The sequence below is a fragment of the Lutjanus erythropterus genome, chromosome 8 (assembly GCF_056507025.1).
Source record: "Lutjanus erythropterus isolate fLutEry1 chromosome 8, fLutEry1.hap2, whole genome shotgun sequence".
NCBI classification, from domain to species: domain Eukaryota; kingdom Metazoa; phylum Chordata; class Actinopteri; order Lutjaniformes; family Lutjanidae; genus Lutjanus; species Lutjanus erythropterus.
Window position 1 is genome coordinate 42,401,439 of NC_139324.1, and position 18,974 is coordinate 42,420,412.

An 18,974-nucleotide genomic window follows, 5' to 3' on the forward strand; every position below is an offset into this window, starting at 1 on the left:
GCCTCATTGAAATGAAGCATACAAATGTGTCTGAGCGCAATGTAACTGGGGTCAGCGGAGATCAACCAGGTCAGCCATGATCGATGATTCTGCAGCAGAAGACTAAATGACAGGACCATTAGGAAGGATGGAATCTCAATCAAGGAGTTCATCTCTGGGGAGTAAAGGGATAACGTGTAACCTTTTGGTCAGCCTACATGTGAAGGTCAAACATAACACTGGCTTAACTCTCCCTTCCATCACTGAGAGTAGACAAATGTAGAGAGGCCTCAACAGACATGCAAGCAGAAATTAAATATTCACTTAATTCCAGTGACATTTATTTGGCTACTTTATACATTTATATACCTGTCCAATCACACACACAGTCCCTCCCTCTTTCTCTCACTCTGTCTTCTTTTCTCCCCACTACGTAGCTTTTAAAACCAATTAAAAACTTGCACAGGAAATCTGTTTACAAGGGCTTCTTTAATTAGTTGGTTAATTTACATTTCTGCTGTGATCTTATGGTACATGCAGTGAGCAGAGGACAAGGTGGAGAACAGAGTCAGGCTTAGATAAAAATAACTATAGAACCCATGCCTTGTTAGCACTCACTCAGGTGGACTGATACTTGGCATCTTCTGATTGAACTCAAGACAGTGAGACAGAGATTGAGAGGAAGGGAAAGCACTTAGTAATAAGCCCTGTAATGATCTAACGAGCAAGTGAACATGTGTACATGCTCCACTGAGCAGTAAGGATCCAGACTTGCACATTTTGTCTAAAAATAGCTTGTTCAGCAGTCACACATGGACCACATACTAAAATACACCTCTGGGGTGACCTATATTTTGAACCATCTCATTTACATACAATACATGGAGAGGCAAAAATTCTATTTATGCTGGAATTGGAAGGGTTCGAGTATTCATCCCCAATTGTTCGGTACAGAACGTTGTACAGGATCGGTATGTCAGTACACCCTGCGACCCAAACTGTAAAAATAATCTATCAATATCCTCCAGGTTCTTACATCTTTTCAAATCAAATTCAAGCTCTTTTCAAGCATTTTCAAGGTGTGTTTTCAAGGTTTTCCAGCATCGTACAACTCTGGTAAATTACATACAGTATTAATATGCATATGCTCAAAATGATAAGGTCTTATTCAATTTCATCATCACATTAAATCAGATGTTATTGTGCTCTAAACAACTAAAACTGTTTCGGAATAGACTTCTACAGAAAGATGACAGTTCAGTTTGTTAGTTTTTTTTTTAGTGCTGTTCTTATTTTAGTCTTTACCATTACAAAGGCTTTGTGTGTGTATGTGTTTTATTGTGTGAAGCACTTTGTGTTGCACACCGTTTGCATGAAAAGTGCCATATAAATAAAGTTTGATTGATTGATTGATTGACAAATAAAAGGAAAACACAACAAAGCTTTGTGTTTCAAAATGTGTCACCCAACAAGACTTGGGTTGTTTATTCTTCAGCTATAACAGGAGGTGAGATTTTAACTGTCAGTGTGGGAACCGTTGTATGTTGCTAGCTAACATTACCCTAGAGGTCTAACTTGTCTCTCTTCTCTTTATCCTGTTTTTGGAGTCTGTCTGGCCGACGACATGCTGTATGTGTGTGTGTGTGTGTGTGTGTGTGTGTGTGTGTGTGTGTGTGTGTGTGTGTGTGTGTGTGTGTGACGTTACTGTCGTGACCCATCGTGAAACATGCACGTAAATTTGACTGGTACAGAAGTGGATTTCTGACAATGACCAGTGGGTCAAGCTGAAAACCAGTACGCCTGATCAGTGCATCCATAACTGTTACAGTAAGACTTGTGACCAATTAGTCACTGGAATGTTAAACATTTTTCAAAATAAAAAATGTCTGACCTTCTATAACCCTGCTGTATCGAAAATGTACCTAACCAGGCCCCCGAAACCGAAGTACATACTGTACCAAACTTCGAATTTTGTGTACCATTCCACCTGAAATTTACACATTAGGATATAATGCAATACAATTTTTATCTATTCTGCTCTGACACAGTAGCAATGGCACTTAAATCCATGTTTCAGAGTTTTTTTTTTTCCCCAAATGTTCAAAAACTGGCAAAGACAGACATCTCTCTTGTCCTCACCCTCTCTGTGTACTCAAAGCACTGAGCAATTTGAGATAAGGCCTGCGTAAAAGGGGCTATCTAAACCTCACTCAGCTCCAGTCACTGCCACAAAGACAGAGCTACAATTTAATTAGACCACACAAACAGTCTCCCCTGTATTATTAATGAGGAGAGACCGAGATAGAGAAACTGTGAAACTGCTGTGTGAAGTACAGGGATGTAGTTGGATCAAGTGTCAAGCAGAAAAGTGAAGGGATGGAGGGAACAGCTACAGCACCGAAAACCCAGGGATGGATGGATGATAAGGGAAGAATAACACAAGGACAAAGAGCAACAAACTGAAAGAGGGAGAGACAGAGAGCATCTACTGGCTAACTACTGCAGTCAGAGGTCATAAATAATTCATGAGTGTCTACAGTACACGGGAACAATCAGTCTTTACTGTCACAAGACACTGCACACACACACACACACACACACACACACGCACACACACACAGACACACACACACTTCTAGAGACGATTTGTTAGTGAGTCACAATGTTCAAATGACAAAGAGGCTGGTTAGTGAGTTGGTTTGTGGAAGGTAAGAAGATTCTTATTACTTCTGGATAGGACTGCAACGAATGATTATTGTCACAGTCGATTATTTTCTCCATTAATTAATTAGTTGTTCGATCTATAAAATGTCAGAAAATGGTGAAACCCAAAGGTATCCTGTTTACTGTCATAGAGGACTAAAGAAACCAGAAAATATTCACATTTAAGAAGCTAGAATCAAAGAATTTTTACTTTTTTTAAAAATAAAAGAAATACTTAGGCTGATTAATTATTATCAAAACAGTTGGTGATTAATTTAATAATCAATTATTTGATTAATCATTGTGCTCAACTTCTGAATCCTTTATGTAGGAGATTAGGAGAGGAGTAAATCAAACTCCTGCCAAAGCCGGTTGGAAGAAGAGCGAAAACGTCTTTACCATCGAAAAACAAAAAGCCTTCAGTGCTGCTACTGCAGTATCTACACTAACCTCTTCAGGAGACACCACTGTTTGTTCAAGACAAGTCGCTGTCCTCACACATAAAACCACGCCCACAGCTGCCAGTACTCCCTCCTAGGATGCTGATTGGCTGGGATAACTTGAAGCCTGGCAAGATAGATTCTCGCGATGGATCGACACACCAATTGAGCTGTACCATACTGTTCATTGCATTTCTTTAACTGTGTACAACCTATTCTACTTGTCTTAAGGAAAGTTTTCATGAGCAGCAATTTCAGAATCAAAGACTTCAGTTGGACGATGGTTGTCAAGTCTTGGACAACTGAACGTAGAATTCAGGACAGTTGTGAGACACTGGGGGAAAAAGTTCACTTTGTTAATGGGGAAGCACTAAAATACACAGGGGGGAAGACACGGGCAAAACATCTGTCATAACTCAGTTCATTTCCTCACGTATCAGGAAAAATCCCTGCAGTCATGTGCTGATGAATTACCATGGTTACCAAATGATTTAGCATAATTATATACAGTAGTTTGTAGATTTTTCTTCGGAGATTGCTTCCTTGACAGTTTCGATGTTCAGCAGATGGATTTCATTGTGAGTTCAATTAATGCTATACATATCTACATCACACAACGGTGCGGTGAGTCTGCTTTATGATTGAAGTTGAACTGACAGCGGACTGAAAACGATCTTTTGAAGCGGTCTGAACCCCCGCTCTCACTTGCATATAATTGGAGCATTTTCCTGGATTGAGCGTTTTGACTGCAACAAAGGAAAAATCATGTGAGGAAGAAATTAGCCATCATATCCAAGTTAATTAGTGTAATTGTGATTTTCAGAGTGACAAGTAAAGGGCACAGTTGGTGTTGACAGATTATTGCTGTTTCCAGCAGAACTTTGCAAGACATATCCATTATTGCGAGTACAATAGAAAGAGACGGCATATCTAAAAAAAACACCAGACAACAAGGATCTTCATGTGTTTCATGGTACGGAAAATATACAGTGAAATAAAACAGTGGACCAAAGAGGGGTTTTATTACTTTTTCCTTTATTTTTTGTCTTCTAGCTTTTCTCCCCATTTTTCCACTTGTATATATTTTTTATTCAGGCAGCCTGTGTGAGATTTGGTCCTTTTCCCCTTGGATCACAGGCATTGCAAAGGATAAGGATTTAAGGTTATTTATTATCATAGAGCACAAGGTTGCACAATGAAATTTGAGCTGTAGCCCCTTCATGCTACACACAAAATACAACATATATACAGTACAGGTTGTTAATAAAACAAAAAAAAACAATATGCACAGTTAATTACATATATATATATATATGTATGTATATATATATATATATAGATATAGATATAGATATATACATATATTTATATATATACATATATATAGCTCTGATTCTTTTGACAGAAATTGTGGTCACGATATGAGTCACTATTAGTGGGAAATTTCATTTTTGCATCACATATTTCATTTTTGCTGAAAAAAGAAACTATTACTATTACTATTAACTATTATACTATTATATCACGATGCCGTGACATTTGTTGGGCTCATTACTAAACAAACGTGTTTTCTTATATCTGGAGAAAAAGATTTGAATACGAGGGCATCTCTGCAGCACTACAGTACTCCAGTACTCCATTATAAAGCTTCTTTGAAACACATTTTTCCTTCATCAAAAAATTGCAGCTTCTGCAATTTGGATATTGCACTTACTGCAATACATACTGCAGCTTCAATAATATTTCAATTACTTGCGCAGCCCTACTTTAATTTGTGCCCTGCATTGTTTAGAGTTGTTCAAAAATAGACACACACACACACGATTGTGCAGAGATGAACTTCTGATGACCACGTAGCTTCTGTAGCCTCTCTTGGCCGCCCACCAACAACAACAACAACAAAAAAAAAAACTAAAACATGCAGTTGTTTACCCCAAAGCACCTCTTACTGTTGCTGTTAGCTTAATCCATTGTTCACCCTGTTTATCTGTGTAATAACTTCAGGAGAAGCACCAGCAAGCTCTAACATTAGTATAATAGCTGTCTGGAACCAAAATGCATGAAGTATTTATGCATCTATCTGGTGCACTACGTAGGACAAGCACCTTTTCATCCGGCAAAAATTCAAATGCTATTGACTTGGCTCCACAACGGCACATTTGAACAACAAAGAAGTGTCCCTAAATTTGTGACAAGGATCTCACAATACCAAATAAGGTATTGACGTAATCATACCCAAGCTCAGACATGACTCACATTGACGATCTATGGAAGCTATAATGAGAAGATTGAACTCGATCACCTCTGAGCTAATGTGCAAAAACACAACAACCATCCAAGGTGGTACAAACATATTAAAAAGGGCTGTAAGATGATTGCTGCGAAAAGTACTGATAGAACAGTTAAACATAAATGTAAAAACATGTGATCATTATGAGCAAAAAAAAGGTATTTAACCATAATTTTTTGCCACAAATGGACTTTTTTTCCCACCACACACACACACACCTTGCTATTCCTAAAATATTTGCACAACAATACATTAATTATCTGTATGCAAATCAAGCAGAAAAAGACACATCCGAGACACAAAGGCAACACACTTTGTATGCCAATTTTCTTTCATTATTGTACTTCTAATAATCCAACGATAATGACATGTGAGAATGTGTTGCTGCTGTCCCCATTCCTCAGAGACACAGGGGTCCGGAGCCACAGGGTCACAGCACAGAGCTGCTGCATGGGAAAAGGAAATACAGGAACTAAAGAGACATTCCAACTGATCTGAGCCTGAAAAAGACTGACTTTAACATTGTAAGTTGTTTTTTATTGTATAAAAATGATTAATCTTGGCAAAAAACATACATTTCAATAAAAATATTTTTATGTAGTATGTAGTTTAATAGCAAAAACATAATCACAATGCACAATAATCTGCTACTACATGACCCATAATGAATCCTGATTTTGTTATCTGTGCACTAAAGGCGTCCGTCAGCTGGATCGCGTCTCAGTGTCATAAAGTTGTTTTCATCAGTGACTCTCTAGCCAAGTGCTTGTAGCCTGTAGCGTTTATCTATTTATTTATTACTTACATTTTGTATATTACATAATACTTGTACACTTGGACGCCTGCCTGCTGGCCATTGTTCTTCCTAAAATTCCATTTTATGTAAGGCAATTGTGTAAGATAAGAAGTACATACATTTAATCTATAAAATTTAACATTTACAGCCGGCCCTCTGAGGGAAACCATAATGCTGGTCCTGGATGGAATTGAGTTTAACACCCCCGGTCTTTAAACAGTCAACAAATCGTGACAAATGCTCCTCACACTTTCCCAGAGCCCAAAGTGACGTCTTGAAATTGCCTTTTTTTTGCCCAGCCACCAGTCTAAAACCCAAAGACTCTTCATTTACTATCATTAACGACAAATTACAGCAGCAAATCCTCACATTTCAGAAGCTAGAAACAGCAAAGGTTTGATATTTTTGCTTGAAAAATGACTGAAGCGATTAATCGATTATCAAAATAGTTGGCAACTAATTTTCTTTTATTTGATGAATCAATTAATTGACTATTTGTTTCAGCTCAATTAGTTTTTTTTATTGTTGATTTGGTCTTTGAGCAGTTAGATAAACTCTCAGAAAAAAGAAAGAAATCGAAAAGCTGCATGGTACTAAAAATATAAAAAATAATAAGGCGCTTTCTTCACCTGGATGATTTTTGCACTATATGCCTCCAATAAAGCAAATGAAAGAGGAGGACAAGACATAACTACATATGTATTTAGTGTGTTTTTGTATGGGCCTATAAGAAAGCTTAAATTACAGCATTACCTGCAGCATGAGTAATGTTCATCTAAAGGAAGCTGTGCTAAACCTACCATCCCCATGAGAAACATGTAAGATAAACAAAAACAGAAGAAAACACACAAAAAAGGAAGAAGAACTTGCATAAGCCTTGAGCTATAAATTCTCCTCACAACAAGTCCAAAAGATTTTACCTTACACTGCTGTGGATATGAGAGATATTAGACAACTTGCATCCTGAGGCATGTTCCCTCTGCATTTCATTTTTCCTGCCTGACCACAATTACCTTCCCTGCAGCGCAAATTAAAGCCTCTGTATGTCTAATGTCGAACTAATGTATTGCAATTGTCAAAGGAAATTTGACAGCACAGTACGAGGACAATAGAAAAATGAGCCACCTACTAAATTGCAGAGACAGACACCGATTGTGCGAGAAAAACGTGCAAGGCAGGTCCATAGAGGGAAAAAAAGACATGTTCACACATTTTCCATTTGCATTCATGCTTTGTAGAGATCACACAAAGGTCTATGGCAGGATTTTTGTTCTCATGCTCATTTATATGCCCATTATGACTTTATATGACACCGTATTATGATAGTGTTCTGTATGAGGACTGACTCAGAGGTGATTTATTCATCATTTACAACAAGGTTGTATCACGAGGTTTCGACGTAGTCCCCTCTTTAATCAATTGCTTGATTTGAATCAGGAGATAAATAAAAATACAGAATCAAATAATCTATATGCAGGAGTGCAGAGGATCAATTAAGCAGCCTCACAACCAGAGAGAGAGAGAGAGAGAGAGAGAGAGAGAGAGAGAGAGAGAGAGAGAGTGAGAGTGAGAGTGAGAGTGAGAGTGAGAGTGAGAGAGAGAGAGAGAGAGAGAGAGAGAGAGATGGAAATATCCCCTTTCCATACACATGTGCAGGCCTGGCCTGACTCAGTTTGATTCTGCACGTCAGCCAGCACCGCGAGGATTTCCATCTCCAATAGGGCTCAACAATAAAGCTCGCCCGCTCACCCAGAGCAAGGAAAATGCCATGGAAAGAATATTTGGCAACTCACAAAAGAATTCAACTATTAAATATTTTGATAATTGATTAATTGTTGAAGTAGACTAATTTTTCAATCAAAATGGGGAAAAAAGCTGTTTTCAGCCTCTCAAATATGGAGGTTTCCCACTCTTTTATTATCATATTAAACTGAACATCTTTTAGACCTTGGACTTTGAGAAATTGGAACGGACATTTTCTGCTATTTTCTGACATTTTAAAGACATTGCAGCACAAGATGAAACATTAAAAATAACTTTCTTTGTTGCTATTTTATAATCGCTAATACATAAAACAATTTGTACAGGGGCAAGCAAAAAACGACTTCAGGCACATAGATTTCTGAACCACTTGCCTGAGTGAGAAAGTGAATTAAAAAATAAACATTAATGCTGAACTCTGTCTTTTAAATGAAGATGAGCTACGACTGAGCCAAATGACTCAGTGGTTAAACACTTGATTTTATATAAATTCTTCACAAACCACAAATTCCTTGTTATCTAAATGCATTAATTAATATTAAATCAGGATATGTTTGGTTTTCATCAGCAGAACCTTAACAGGACGCCTACAAGCTGAATGCAAACATGAAATTAGGGTTGGGTGATTGGATGGCTCTATCGCCTGTCGACGATGGGCTGAATCCATCGCCGCATGGATTTTTTGGGCAATTTTTGGGGCAACATTTGTCATTCTATTTTGCTAATGTAATGGTCTGCAGAGTGACAGCTGCTGCGCTGCGCTGCGCTCTCATCCAGCGGTGCAAACACAGCCACTCAGCCGGACCATGAGCGCTCTGAGCTGGGTGAGGAGTGATAGGTAACCAGCCTGAAGAGCCCGGCTCTTTGTGCTCTTTTCATGCGGTGAATTGATGATTTATTTTGATCAGAGTTGGTGGTTGCTGGGACAGTGGACAGACTAACAAAGACCGTTTCGAGGAGGAGGGGGATTGTCACAAGTTGAACACAGAAGGTGAGACTTCACCGCAGGCCACGTGGAGGCAGGTTGAACTTGCACGGCCCCACTCATAAGATGGTCCATCTAGGGCAGGACTCTGCTCAGCGCGTTAAAAGCAGCGATGGAAATGCAAACCAGCAACGCACGGTTTGACTCAAAAGTACCAATACAAAAACCCCAAAAGAAATTTTAAAAAGCGGAGAAGCAGAGACACAAAAAGAGAAAAGATCAAGTGAAAGGATGTTTAAAAAAGGGTGGACGTGTGTGTGTGACAGACAGACAGAGACACAGACGCAGGTTTTGAATAATTGAGTAAGTCTTTCTCTGAGAACTCGATCTCTTTGCCAACTCCTCTTAAAGAACATGACACCAAACCATGTCTCTAATTGCTGATCTTTGCTTTTCTCTGCAGATTCTGCTTACAAAGGCCTTTGTGAAAACCAAGCTGGTGTTCCAGTGCCGAGTCGGGTGGCAGGAAGACGAATGAATCAGACACACACACACACACACACACACACACACACACACACAATGCCTGGAACAGCTTGAAAACTTAAAAATAAATTCACTACTTCCTAAAACATAAATATAACAAAAACTGATGCAGTCACTTCTCACATAAAAGGAATCAGGCAAAATAAGAGACACCTCTCAAATGCACCTTTTCATACCATCTGAACAAAAAGGAAAAAGAAAATCATTTATCTCCAAAATTGGTGACTTGGATTTTTTTTCATTTATGAGTTGAGATTGTCAAAGCCACTGGACCGGCTGAACAAAGCTGAAAACATGGCTGTTTTTCCTCACTCATGGAAAGTTGACACTTTGAAGATATGTGGTTTCTGTCGCTTGTTCACAGTTTGTCTGTGAACAAGCACAGACGAGCTCTGTTTGGTCTCCCAGGTTTGTCACAGCCTTGGAGCCAGGCTGTGAAATAAGAAGTATAGTGAAATGGGAGGAAGCAGATTGTGCTTGAGTGGGTAAACTAGAACGGTCAAATACAGTTTGGCTCAGCCAAAATATGTCACTTCTGGAAAGGCGGGGCTGCCGTGACCCGGTGGTGGAGCAGAGAGCTGAACCTTCACTGAGGCTGCTGTTTGACAGAGTTCTCACAGTGGATGATGGGAAGAGCGCTGCAGATGGTTACAAACTGATGGTGAGGATATGGATGCTGCATAAGAACACTGTGGGTGATACTGTACATGTCAGATGACATGCATGATATGACAGGAGGATGATGGTAGTGTTAATACCAGACTAATACACTGCCCAAACTGCAGGTTGATGCAATGGGATTTTTTTTATTGGAATCCTATTGTTTAAACATCCACCACATCAAAAGGCTCTAAAAATACTGTGACAGATGCTTTATCAAAAGCACCTGGAAATTTTGTCCCTGTACCTTTTAATGTTTAATCTCTCCAATCTCCTATTTTCTCTTTGTTGTCACTCTTAAATGTTTCTCCAGGCACCAGCCAGAGTTGCTGGGTTGCATGGTGTAGTTTGGTTGGCTGACTGGTGAAATCTCTAAATGATCTGTCAGTATGGGACATGTACAGGGCTGGACATTAAAGTTAGCTCTGTTCGGATAAGTCAAATGTCTGGTCTCCCATTTTTGTGACAGCCTGAGAGCCGGACTGTGACAAGATAATGTGTTGTTCTGTTTAGGTTTATATCCTGTTTGATCAGCTTATCACTTGAGGTTTTTGTTATGTTGGACTTCACTGAAGCAATTGCTTTAAGGAATACATTGTTATAAATTACAGAAACTAAGAAAAAACAAGACCCATGTTGTAATATACTGAATTTAAAACAATCCTGAAAAACTTTGTCATCATGTTTTAGATGTGTAACCAGTTTCTCCCACTTTTTCTATTACTCACACACATACACAAAGCTGTTTTCACTTTCTCTCCGTCTTTGACGTGTATCTTAAAAACAAAAGATGAAGACAGATTTCCACATTTTATAAATGAAGGAAATGAGAAGGTGACATTGGGCTTGAGGACAGAGAGACAGAGTGTGTGACAAATAGAGAGCAGGAAGTGAGAGGAGAACCTCCAGAGACTTGGGTAATCCCACACCAGCGTGTTCGGTTTGTACAATATTCGACAGGTAGCCCACTTAGCTCAGAACAGTGCTGAGAAAGCAGACTTGACTTGGAGAATAATGACAGTACAGCAGCAGTGTTGAAATACAGAGAAGACTGGAGAGTCTTTTAAAGGGAATACTTGAACACACACGCAGACTTACAAATAAATTGCTAACATTTGCATTTACTCCCACTCCATTACACACCTCATCCTCCTCCCCAACAATCTGCACACACAAAGCCTGCATATTGTCTGAAAGTAAGGCGGCACAAAGAAGTGAATACAGCTGCATGTCCTAACTGGAGGCTGAGGCTCTGCACTCTGTGTTCAGAGACCTGTGATCATCACATAAGGTTGACGATCGGCTGTCCAAGAATGAGGATTTTCAGAGTTTACAGTCGGCTCAAAGTCCCCTTGAATGCTGACTCGAATAATCAACTTTCAGGGGGAACCTGATTGGTAATATTTCTAAATTATGACATGAGATCAGTATAACAGGGTTCCTATGTCTTTTCTAAAGTAAAATGCAAGCACTTTTCAAGAATTTTCAAGGTGCATCTTCAAGCTTTTCCAGCACCTCGCAGCTGCAGTAAATAACATATTTATATACATATACACAAAATGATTATTTCACTTCTTCATCAAATTAAATCAGATGTTATTGAGCTATAAACAACCAGAATTGTGTCTCTTCATCTAAAAAGTAGGGCTGCAACTAACAAACTACTAACTGAAATTTTATTATTCATTAAACTGTGAAGCTCTCAATTAATCAATTAGTTGTTTGTCCCATAAAATGGTGACAAAGATATTCAGTTTACTGTCCTTGAGGCCTGAAGAAACCAGAACGGGTTAGGACCCTGTTAAGTTATAAATTGCTGCTGTTTGTGACTGTGGTCATTTATTCCCCACATTTGTCAGCTGTTTAAAGCAGAGAGAGACTTTTTACAGCACAGACACAGCGCTGCATGTACTCAGACAGACAGACAGACAGACACAGACAGACAGGAGGAGAGAAATCACTCCTCACAAACCATCACGCAAGCTGATGATCTTTTTAACTAATCTGTAACAGAGGAAACAACAGACCATTTATCTCGTAAAAAGCTTCAAATCCATGAGGTTATCAGCTCTGTGTGTGATTGTAAACAAGCAGAGGAGCAGTGTGCTACTGTGTTACGCAACGCCTCTTTTGGTTCTGTAATGCCGACATGCTAGACACACTGGGGCAGCTTTATGTCGACGCTGCAAAAAGCTGGCTTAAAGGTGAGCCTTTGTTGTGACGGTATTACAAGATCAAAGCTGAGATCAAAGAATTTGGACAAATTTTATTGAAAAATTATTCATAATGATAAAGTGATTCTGAAACTAGTTGGCAATTCATTTCATAGTTGAGAAATAATCAATTAATGGGCTAACTGTTGCAGCTCTACTAAAAAGATAACTCTTCAGTCAGGTATGGATTTATTATGAAAGAAATGCACTTACAATTTCAAGCAGTTTCAAGGACTTTTCAAAACCCTGAAAACATTAAAATTCAAAGATTTGAAGGTGGTATATTTATCTTCTGTGCTTTGTGTTTTCTTAGGCTTTGATAAGGGCTTAATAACAACTGACAATAAGTGTATAGCCAACTGACATCAGCTTTGACTGATTTTTCAGCATCCCATTAACAATACAATTATGAAATTATTAAAGCAGTTATTTATGTAACAACAGAAACGGGGGCAGAGAGATTTTTGTGTTTGTTCTCTTACCAGGAGACACTGCCAGCTGAAAATGATGCAGCTTGTCCTCATCTGGGAAACTGGCTTTGCATGTACCTGAAAAAGAACAAGGGGGGGAGGGAAGAGTTATTAGTTACTAGAATCAAAGGTTAAAGCCAGCAGGAGATGTATGAAAGTCTACCATCACTTCTTATTACTTGTCTTTGTGCTAAATAATGGCATTTGAATCAATAATGTACTATATTTTTATTAAATGCTTCCTAAGCCACAGCTTGATAATACTTTCACACAGACTGCAGGACTAGTGCCCTGGGACTCCCTGTGGCACCACATTCCCCCCTGGTGTTCAAGAATATGTACTACAAGAATACTGTCATCATCTGGGAGAGAGTTTTTTGTAACCATCCTCATGAGAAAGACATTTTTAATCAAACTTAACATCACATCAGAATGAATGTAAGAGAAACTGCAACAGTTCAACCGCTTTTTCATCAAGCGAGCAGATCTACTGTGGGCTGCATGTAAAGTATAGAACTCTACAAATAAATGATGATCATTTTATCACATCTGAAAGTTAATTTGTATTTTCCAAACCTTCACCACCAAGCTCATAGATCATTTAAGCCAACTTGGCATTTATTACAGAAGAAATATGAAGTGAAACGTTTGAGTAATTAATGTGCAAATGTTGAGATATGACAAGACAAGATATATCAAAGTGTAAATTCAATCCAAATAGAAAAATGTGTTTTAATGTTTGGGCTGCACAATTAATCAAATACAAAACACAGTCACACTTTTGGCTTCCCACAATTAAACTGACATGATTGACAGTAATATTGACATTAAAAATTCATGCTCCACTCATAGAAAACTCCACTGCATGTCAAATGCAGCTCTTCTATCCACCCTGCAGCAGCAGACTGTGAAAAATTTCCTGGATGTCTGGGCTGCAGCCCAGAGCAGAAGAGTAATATACAGCAGAGAAGAGACAGGCAAAAAGAAAATGTGTGGAGTGGAAGGTGAAGAGCTAGTCCAGGGGTCAGCAACCTTTTCGATCAAAAGAGACATAAAGCCAAAAAAGAAAAAAAAATTTGTCTGGAGCCACAACTATCAAATTATTTTTCCTCAGAGACTTTCCTTTTTTTGGATTTGGCATCCATAGCAAGTCAAGTGAGACTCAAGACTATTCACATTTTAGTCAACAAAATACCAGAATATTTTTTATTATCCAGCGTATAGGCTACACATTTTTACAATTTAAGAGTGTAAGAGGCCTACAAGAATGATAAATGAAAATTACAATGTTATACCCAAGCTAAACCTTCGAAACGGATCATCATGTGTTTGGGATACGGCAAGTGATGTCCAATGTACAAATCATATGCAAAGAAACCTGCCTGAAACTTGTGTCTGGATTGCGAAGTAGCACAACTACCACATGCTTCCTCCTCCTCCTCGCCCCTGCCTTTATCCAGCATCAGCTCAGACATCCGTAACAGTGACGCTGTACAGAACATCATCATATGAATGTAGCTGTGTCTGCTGATTTCATTTTGGTACAATTTTATTTATATTCAAAGAGAGTCTCTGTGATGAAGAGTCTTATTCTGGTGGACAGATGTGTATATTAATTGTATTGTAATTGTAAAGATGTGTATACTGTTTCTGGAGCTGTGCACGCCTCTCTCTCAGTCGTGTCTAGGAAGGAAACATTCATTTACAAAAACGGTGTATTTCACTCTCATACCTGACAGCGGACCTGTCAGTGACCCGCATGATGTTACACACCCCGCAGTGTTTCCTACACACACACATTTCATTTGGGCAGGCGTCCGAGTAGATTTTGCCACCCATTTTGGCATTTTTTACTTTTTCATTGGTCTGAAAGAGCCCTCATCTGTTTTTTCTTCTGTGTGAGAAGGTTTAACAGTTACATCACACACACTCTGTAGAGAGAAACGGCGTCTCCTGTTTAATGTACACTATATGTCTCCTTATGTAGTTGTTTCATAAGTGCAGCTGGCTGGTGTTGCTGTCATTTGGTACCACGCTGGTTTTGATGTTTTAAACAGGCTCTGTCATTAACAACGAGCCTCCACCACACACAGACCACCTGCTGCTGTGAAAATTCAATCACAAGTGAAAGAATCCAAAACGAGCTGTGGTTTTTTTTTTGGGCGACTTTATAAAACATCCTCCTGATGAAGTCTACAGATCAGATCAGACAGATACAGTACGGGGAGAGAGAAACAGAGAGAGGTGGGGCGAGCTCCGGTGTGTGTGCTGTGAGAGAGCTGAGGTGTGTGTGAGAAGAAGAGAACTGAAGGGAAACGCAAGGTGAGCAGATTAAAGTCTCACCCCAGTCCCACCACAGTTTCACTGCCATTCTGTGGGAAACACTGTTATGTTTAAGTGTCTTTATGTAAGCTAATGTTTGGCAGGAAAAATCCCCACCTGACCTACTATTCTCCCTCCAGCAGAGCTTTTCAACGAGGGGGCAAAGGAGCTCTTGTTTCACTCTTCATGCAGCGAAGGAAAATTCCATTTAACGGTGGAAGTGTTGGACACGATACATTTGGTAAATTGACTCATCACCTTGGATGTGAACCTTGTACAATTTCCAGCCTTGATTACATTTTTTGTACGTATAACTTGCCTTCAATTTGTCTTTCATTTCTCACTAAATGCCTCTTGTTGTAAATGGATCATTTCAGCCTGATGAACCACCTGTTTGTGACAAAGTGCACATTCATGTGATTTCATCACTTGCACAATCAATGCCCCTAAATTGCCAGAAGTCAGTGGTTGAAGACATGACAGGTCTAGCAGAATAAGTAGCGGTAATTTAGCAGCCAAAGAGAAACAGAGAGGGAAGAGTCTGACATGAAGTTAGATGCTGTAAAATAAAAAACTAAGTGTGACCTTTATAAAGACCCAGAGGGAGCTGTCGCAGTGATAGAATTTTCCAAACTACTGAACTGTAGCTAAAATTATCCACTAAAATGATAAATCAAAAACAAACCATTTCAGTAAATTGGCAAGCCATGATAATGATGGTAAATTCTCCACTGAAGTTAATTTTAATTACGTATTTTGTTCCATCTCTGTAACACAGGCTATTTAATCTCCAAATTCATTCAGATTACTGCATAATCATCATAAAGTGTTTTTTTTCTGCTGTGGAAAAAGCAGTGCCTGTACATGAGTCAGACGTAGGGCTGCACAACACAGTTAAAAAAAAAATCATGTTGCAATTATTTTTGGCAGATTGCAAGATGATTCATGATTAGTGGAAATGATCACTTTTGCATCACAATTTTCATTTTAACAGGAAAAGAATCATAATAAATGTGTGATTTGTGTGAATCTGTAAGAAACAAACACTTTCTTAGACCGGGAGAAAGACACCTGTGGACCAGGGCACCTCTGCACCTCTGCAGCACTGCAGCGCTTCACTATAAAGCTGTTTTTAACACACAATTTTTCTTCATACGCCACAAATTCTCTCAAATCACCTGTTCTATCAACTAGAGTGGTTCTTCCATGAAGCCCATTTCCCACTGCTTATTTAGACTACATATGAACAGATCCCCTTTTTCTTTCCCAGAGTTCCTGTCTGCGCTCCGCAGTGAAAATCCATCAGTGTCGTACGGCAGGTCCAGACTCACGGCGCGAAGCCAGGTTTCCATAAAACATACTGTTGAAGCCTCAAGAAAATCAAAAGAATACTTCCAGTTGGACCATATTTCACGACTGCTGTTGGTTATAAAGCGTCAACTGGACAAGCATAACAGTCATAAGAGCTGGATGGTTTCTTAAAGGGGCAATTCACCCCAAAGTGGACAGAAGTAAAACTTATATTTCCCTACCTCTGTCTCACTTTTCTTCTATTAACGGATATTTCATTCTAGAGGCATATCTTAAGCAAGCAGACATAATGACACATGCATGATACATCCCTTCAGTCACTAAATAGTGATATTTTCTATTACAGCTGCAATGACCAATCAATAAATTGATTATAATTTAACCAACAACTATTTAGACAATCGATTGAGTGGTTTGAGTCTTTTTTTAGTCAAAATTGTCTGATTTTAGCTTCTTAAATGTGAATATTTTCTGGTTTCATTACAATTATTTTCATCATTTTTGACATTTTAAAACAAGCGACTATTAGTTGATTAATCAAGAAAATAATCGACCAATTAATGGATTACGAAAATACTAATTAGTCACAGACCTATTTTCTATGGGCTTGTACTCTTTTTTTCTATCAATGTTGTGCAGATTAACACTGTTCAAACTGGTCACCGGTCAAACCAGGACCAGTGAACACAAACCATTTACGCGTCTGGTTCTCTCGGGTCACAGCTGCTAAAACTCAGATAAAAACAGACAAAAAACAGCCAAAGCAATCAGAATGAATTCAGCACTCATGAATGATAATAACCAGATAACTGACTAATGAAGATCTGACACACTGGAGTCTAAAACCTCACATCAAGGCCAGAACTCAAACAGCAGTTGCAGGTCTGTTTGAACAAATAAATTCCAAGGCCAGAAGAATAACAAGCATGAAACTCGTCCAAGGCTCACAGCGAGGTGAGGCTTATTTCCAGCTTAACACATTAGCATTTATGTAGAGGGGCTGCGTGATCTGGCTAAAAATGAAAATCTAAATTATGTTTTTATTAAAAGCAGCATTGCCTTGGAGGGACACCTCCTGCCCCCCTGAAAGAAACAAACTATTTTATTTATGTTAGCTCAGTCTGAGAGGAATTTCAGCACTTGTCTGTCATTCACAGCTGCACTTTCTCTCCTCTGCTCTGCTCTCTCACAGAGGGAGGAGCTGAGCTGAGCCACACACTGAAGCGGGGCAAAGGACAAGTTAGAAGTGCAGATACCCTGACTTCAGTTGATGGCATCTCGTTAGATTACTATATTATTAAATTTAATAATTTAATTATTATATATTATTTCATCTAATCTATCGAAATTAAGACGTCTGAAAATCATCCTAAAATAATTGTGGAAACACATCCAACCTGAATCTGGCAAAAACTTATTAATATTTCAATATTTTATTCAATCATAATCCTGAAAATTAGACACATAAAGCACATTAAAATTATAATAATACTGAAAGATTTGTCTGAATTCCACCCTATTTAAAAGACACTATTTGTCAGATGCCTGAAGAAATACTGGACCTCAAATACAAAAGGATTGCTGAAACACATTCATTTAATCACTGTGTCAACTCTTTCTCTGAACTGGAGAATCAGTATTTTTTACTGAGTACTTGACTTAAAACTTAAAATGGTATAAATAAAATCATTGCAGTTACGATAATCACTGGCAAATGTATTTTTGCAGTGCAAGGCACGGAAAATAACAACTGATTTACGGACAGAAACACGTTCTGCCTGTAGATAATCATAGTATCCTGTGCCTGGGTGCTGACAGGAAGTAAACAGGACGGTGCTGTCTTGCTGCTGCTGCTTGACAGAGTCCTCTGGGTGCTTTCACCTCCACAGCCGCAGCACAGAGCCGTTGAACTGCTGTAATAAACCACTTCCAGTCAAAACCATACTTTTGCATCTCTGTCTAAAATACTCCTACACGTCAGATAATTACAGGTGAGGTTTGTCACCTGCAGCTTGTCCTCTGAGTAAATCCATGCTCTGACCAGGTGCAACAGTTCACTGTAACGCGTCGATGCACCCTATGCCTCGCCAAATCAATGACGTCGATTGCGCCAACGATTCCCCCCCGGCCCTAGCTAAAGGTTCTGCTGCTCGGTTTTGTCATAGTTCTCATGAAGCACGTTCCCAATGACAAAATGCCATTCTTTGGATAGAACGAGAGAAGTACTCAAAACAGCATGCCTTAAGCTAAAGAGGAGAAAATGGTTCTGAAATAATGGATGGAGATGATTGTGTTGGTAAAATTAAACATATTCTGAGTGAACCACTGGGAAATAAAATAACACATGGGAAACTCTTTTAACTGTTCTTTTGTTAAGGTCCAAGCATTCTGTAATACTGTAATAAATTCTGTCTGATTTTTTCAGTCTTTTAGAAATTAATCAGTCTATAATGTAAACTAATCAGCCTTTAATGAACAACTTTTGATGTCCACAGAGTGACAATTACTGTTACAAAAATCTACATTTAAAATGATCCAAGCATCTTGTCAAAAATCAG

General features: G+C 38.8%; 1 protein-coding gene across 2 annotated transcripts in view; it reads right to left on the reverse strand.

Moving 5' to 3' along the window:
- ube2f (ubiquitin-conjugating enzyme E2F (putative)) overlaps positions 1 to 18,974 on the reverse strand; it is a 64,691-nt gene that overhangs the window by 34,793 nt on the left and 10,924 nt on the right. For both annotated transcript variants that reach the window (XM_084725557.1, XM_084725558.1), the window contains exon 4: positions 12,796 to 12,861. In XM_084725557.1, coding sequence (XP_084581683.1) covers positions 12,796 to 12,861 — 66 coding nt within the window. The remainder of the gene's footprint in view (positions 1 to 12,795; positions 12,862 to 18,974) is intronic.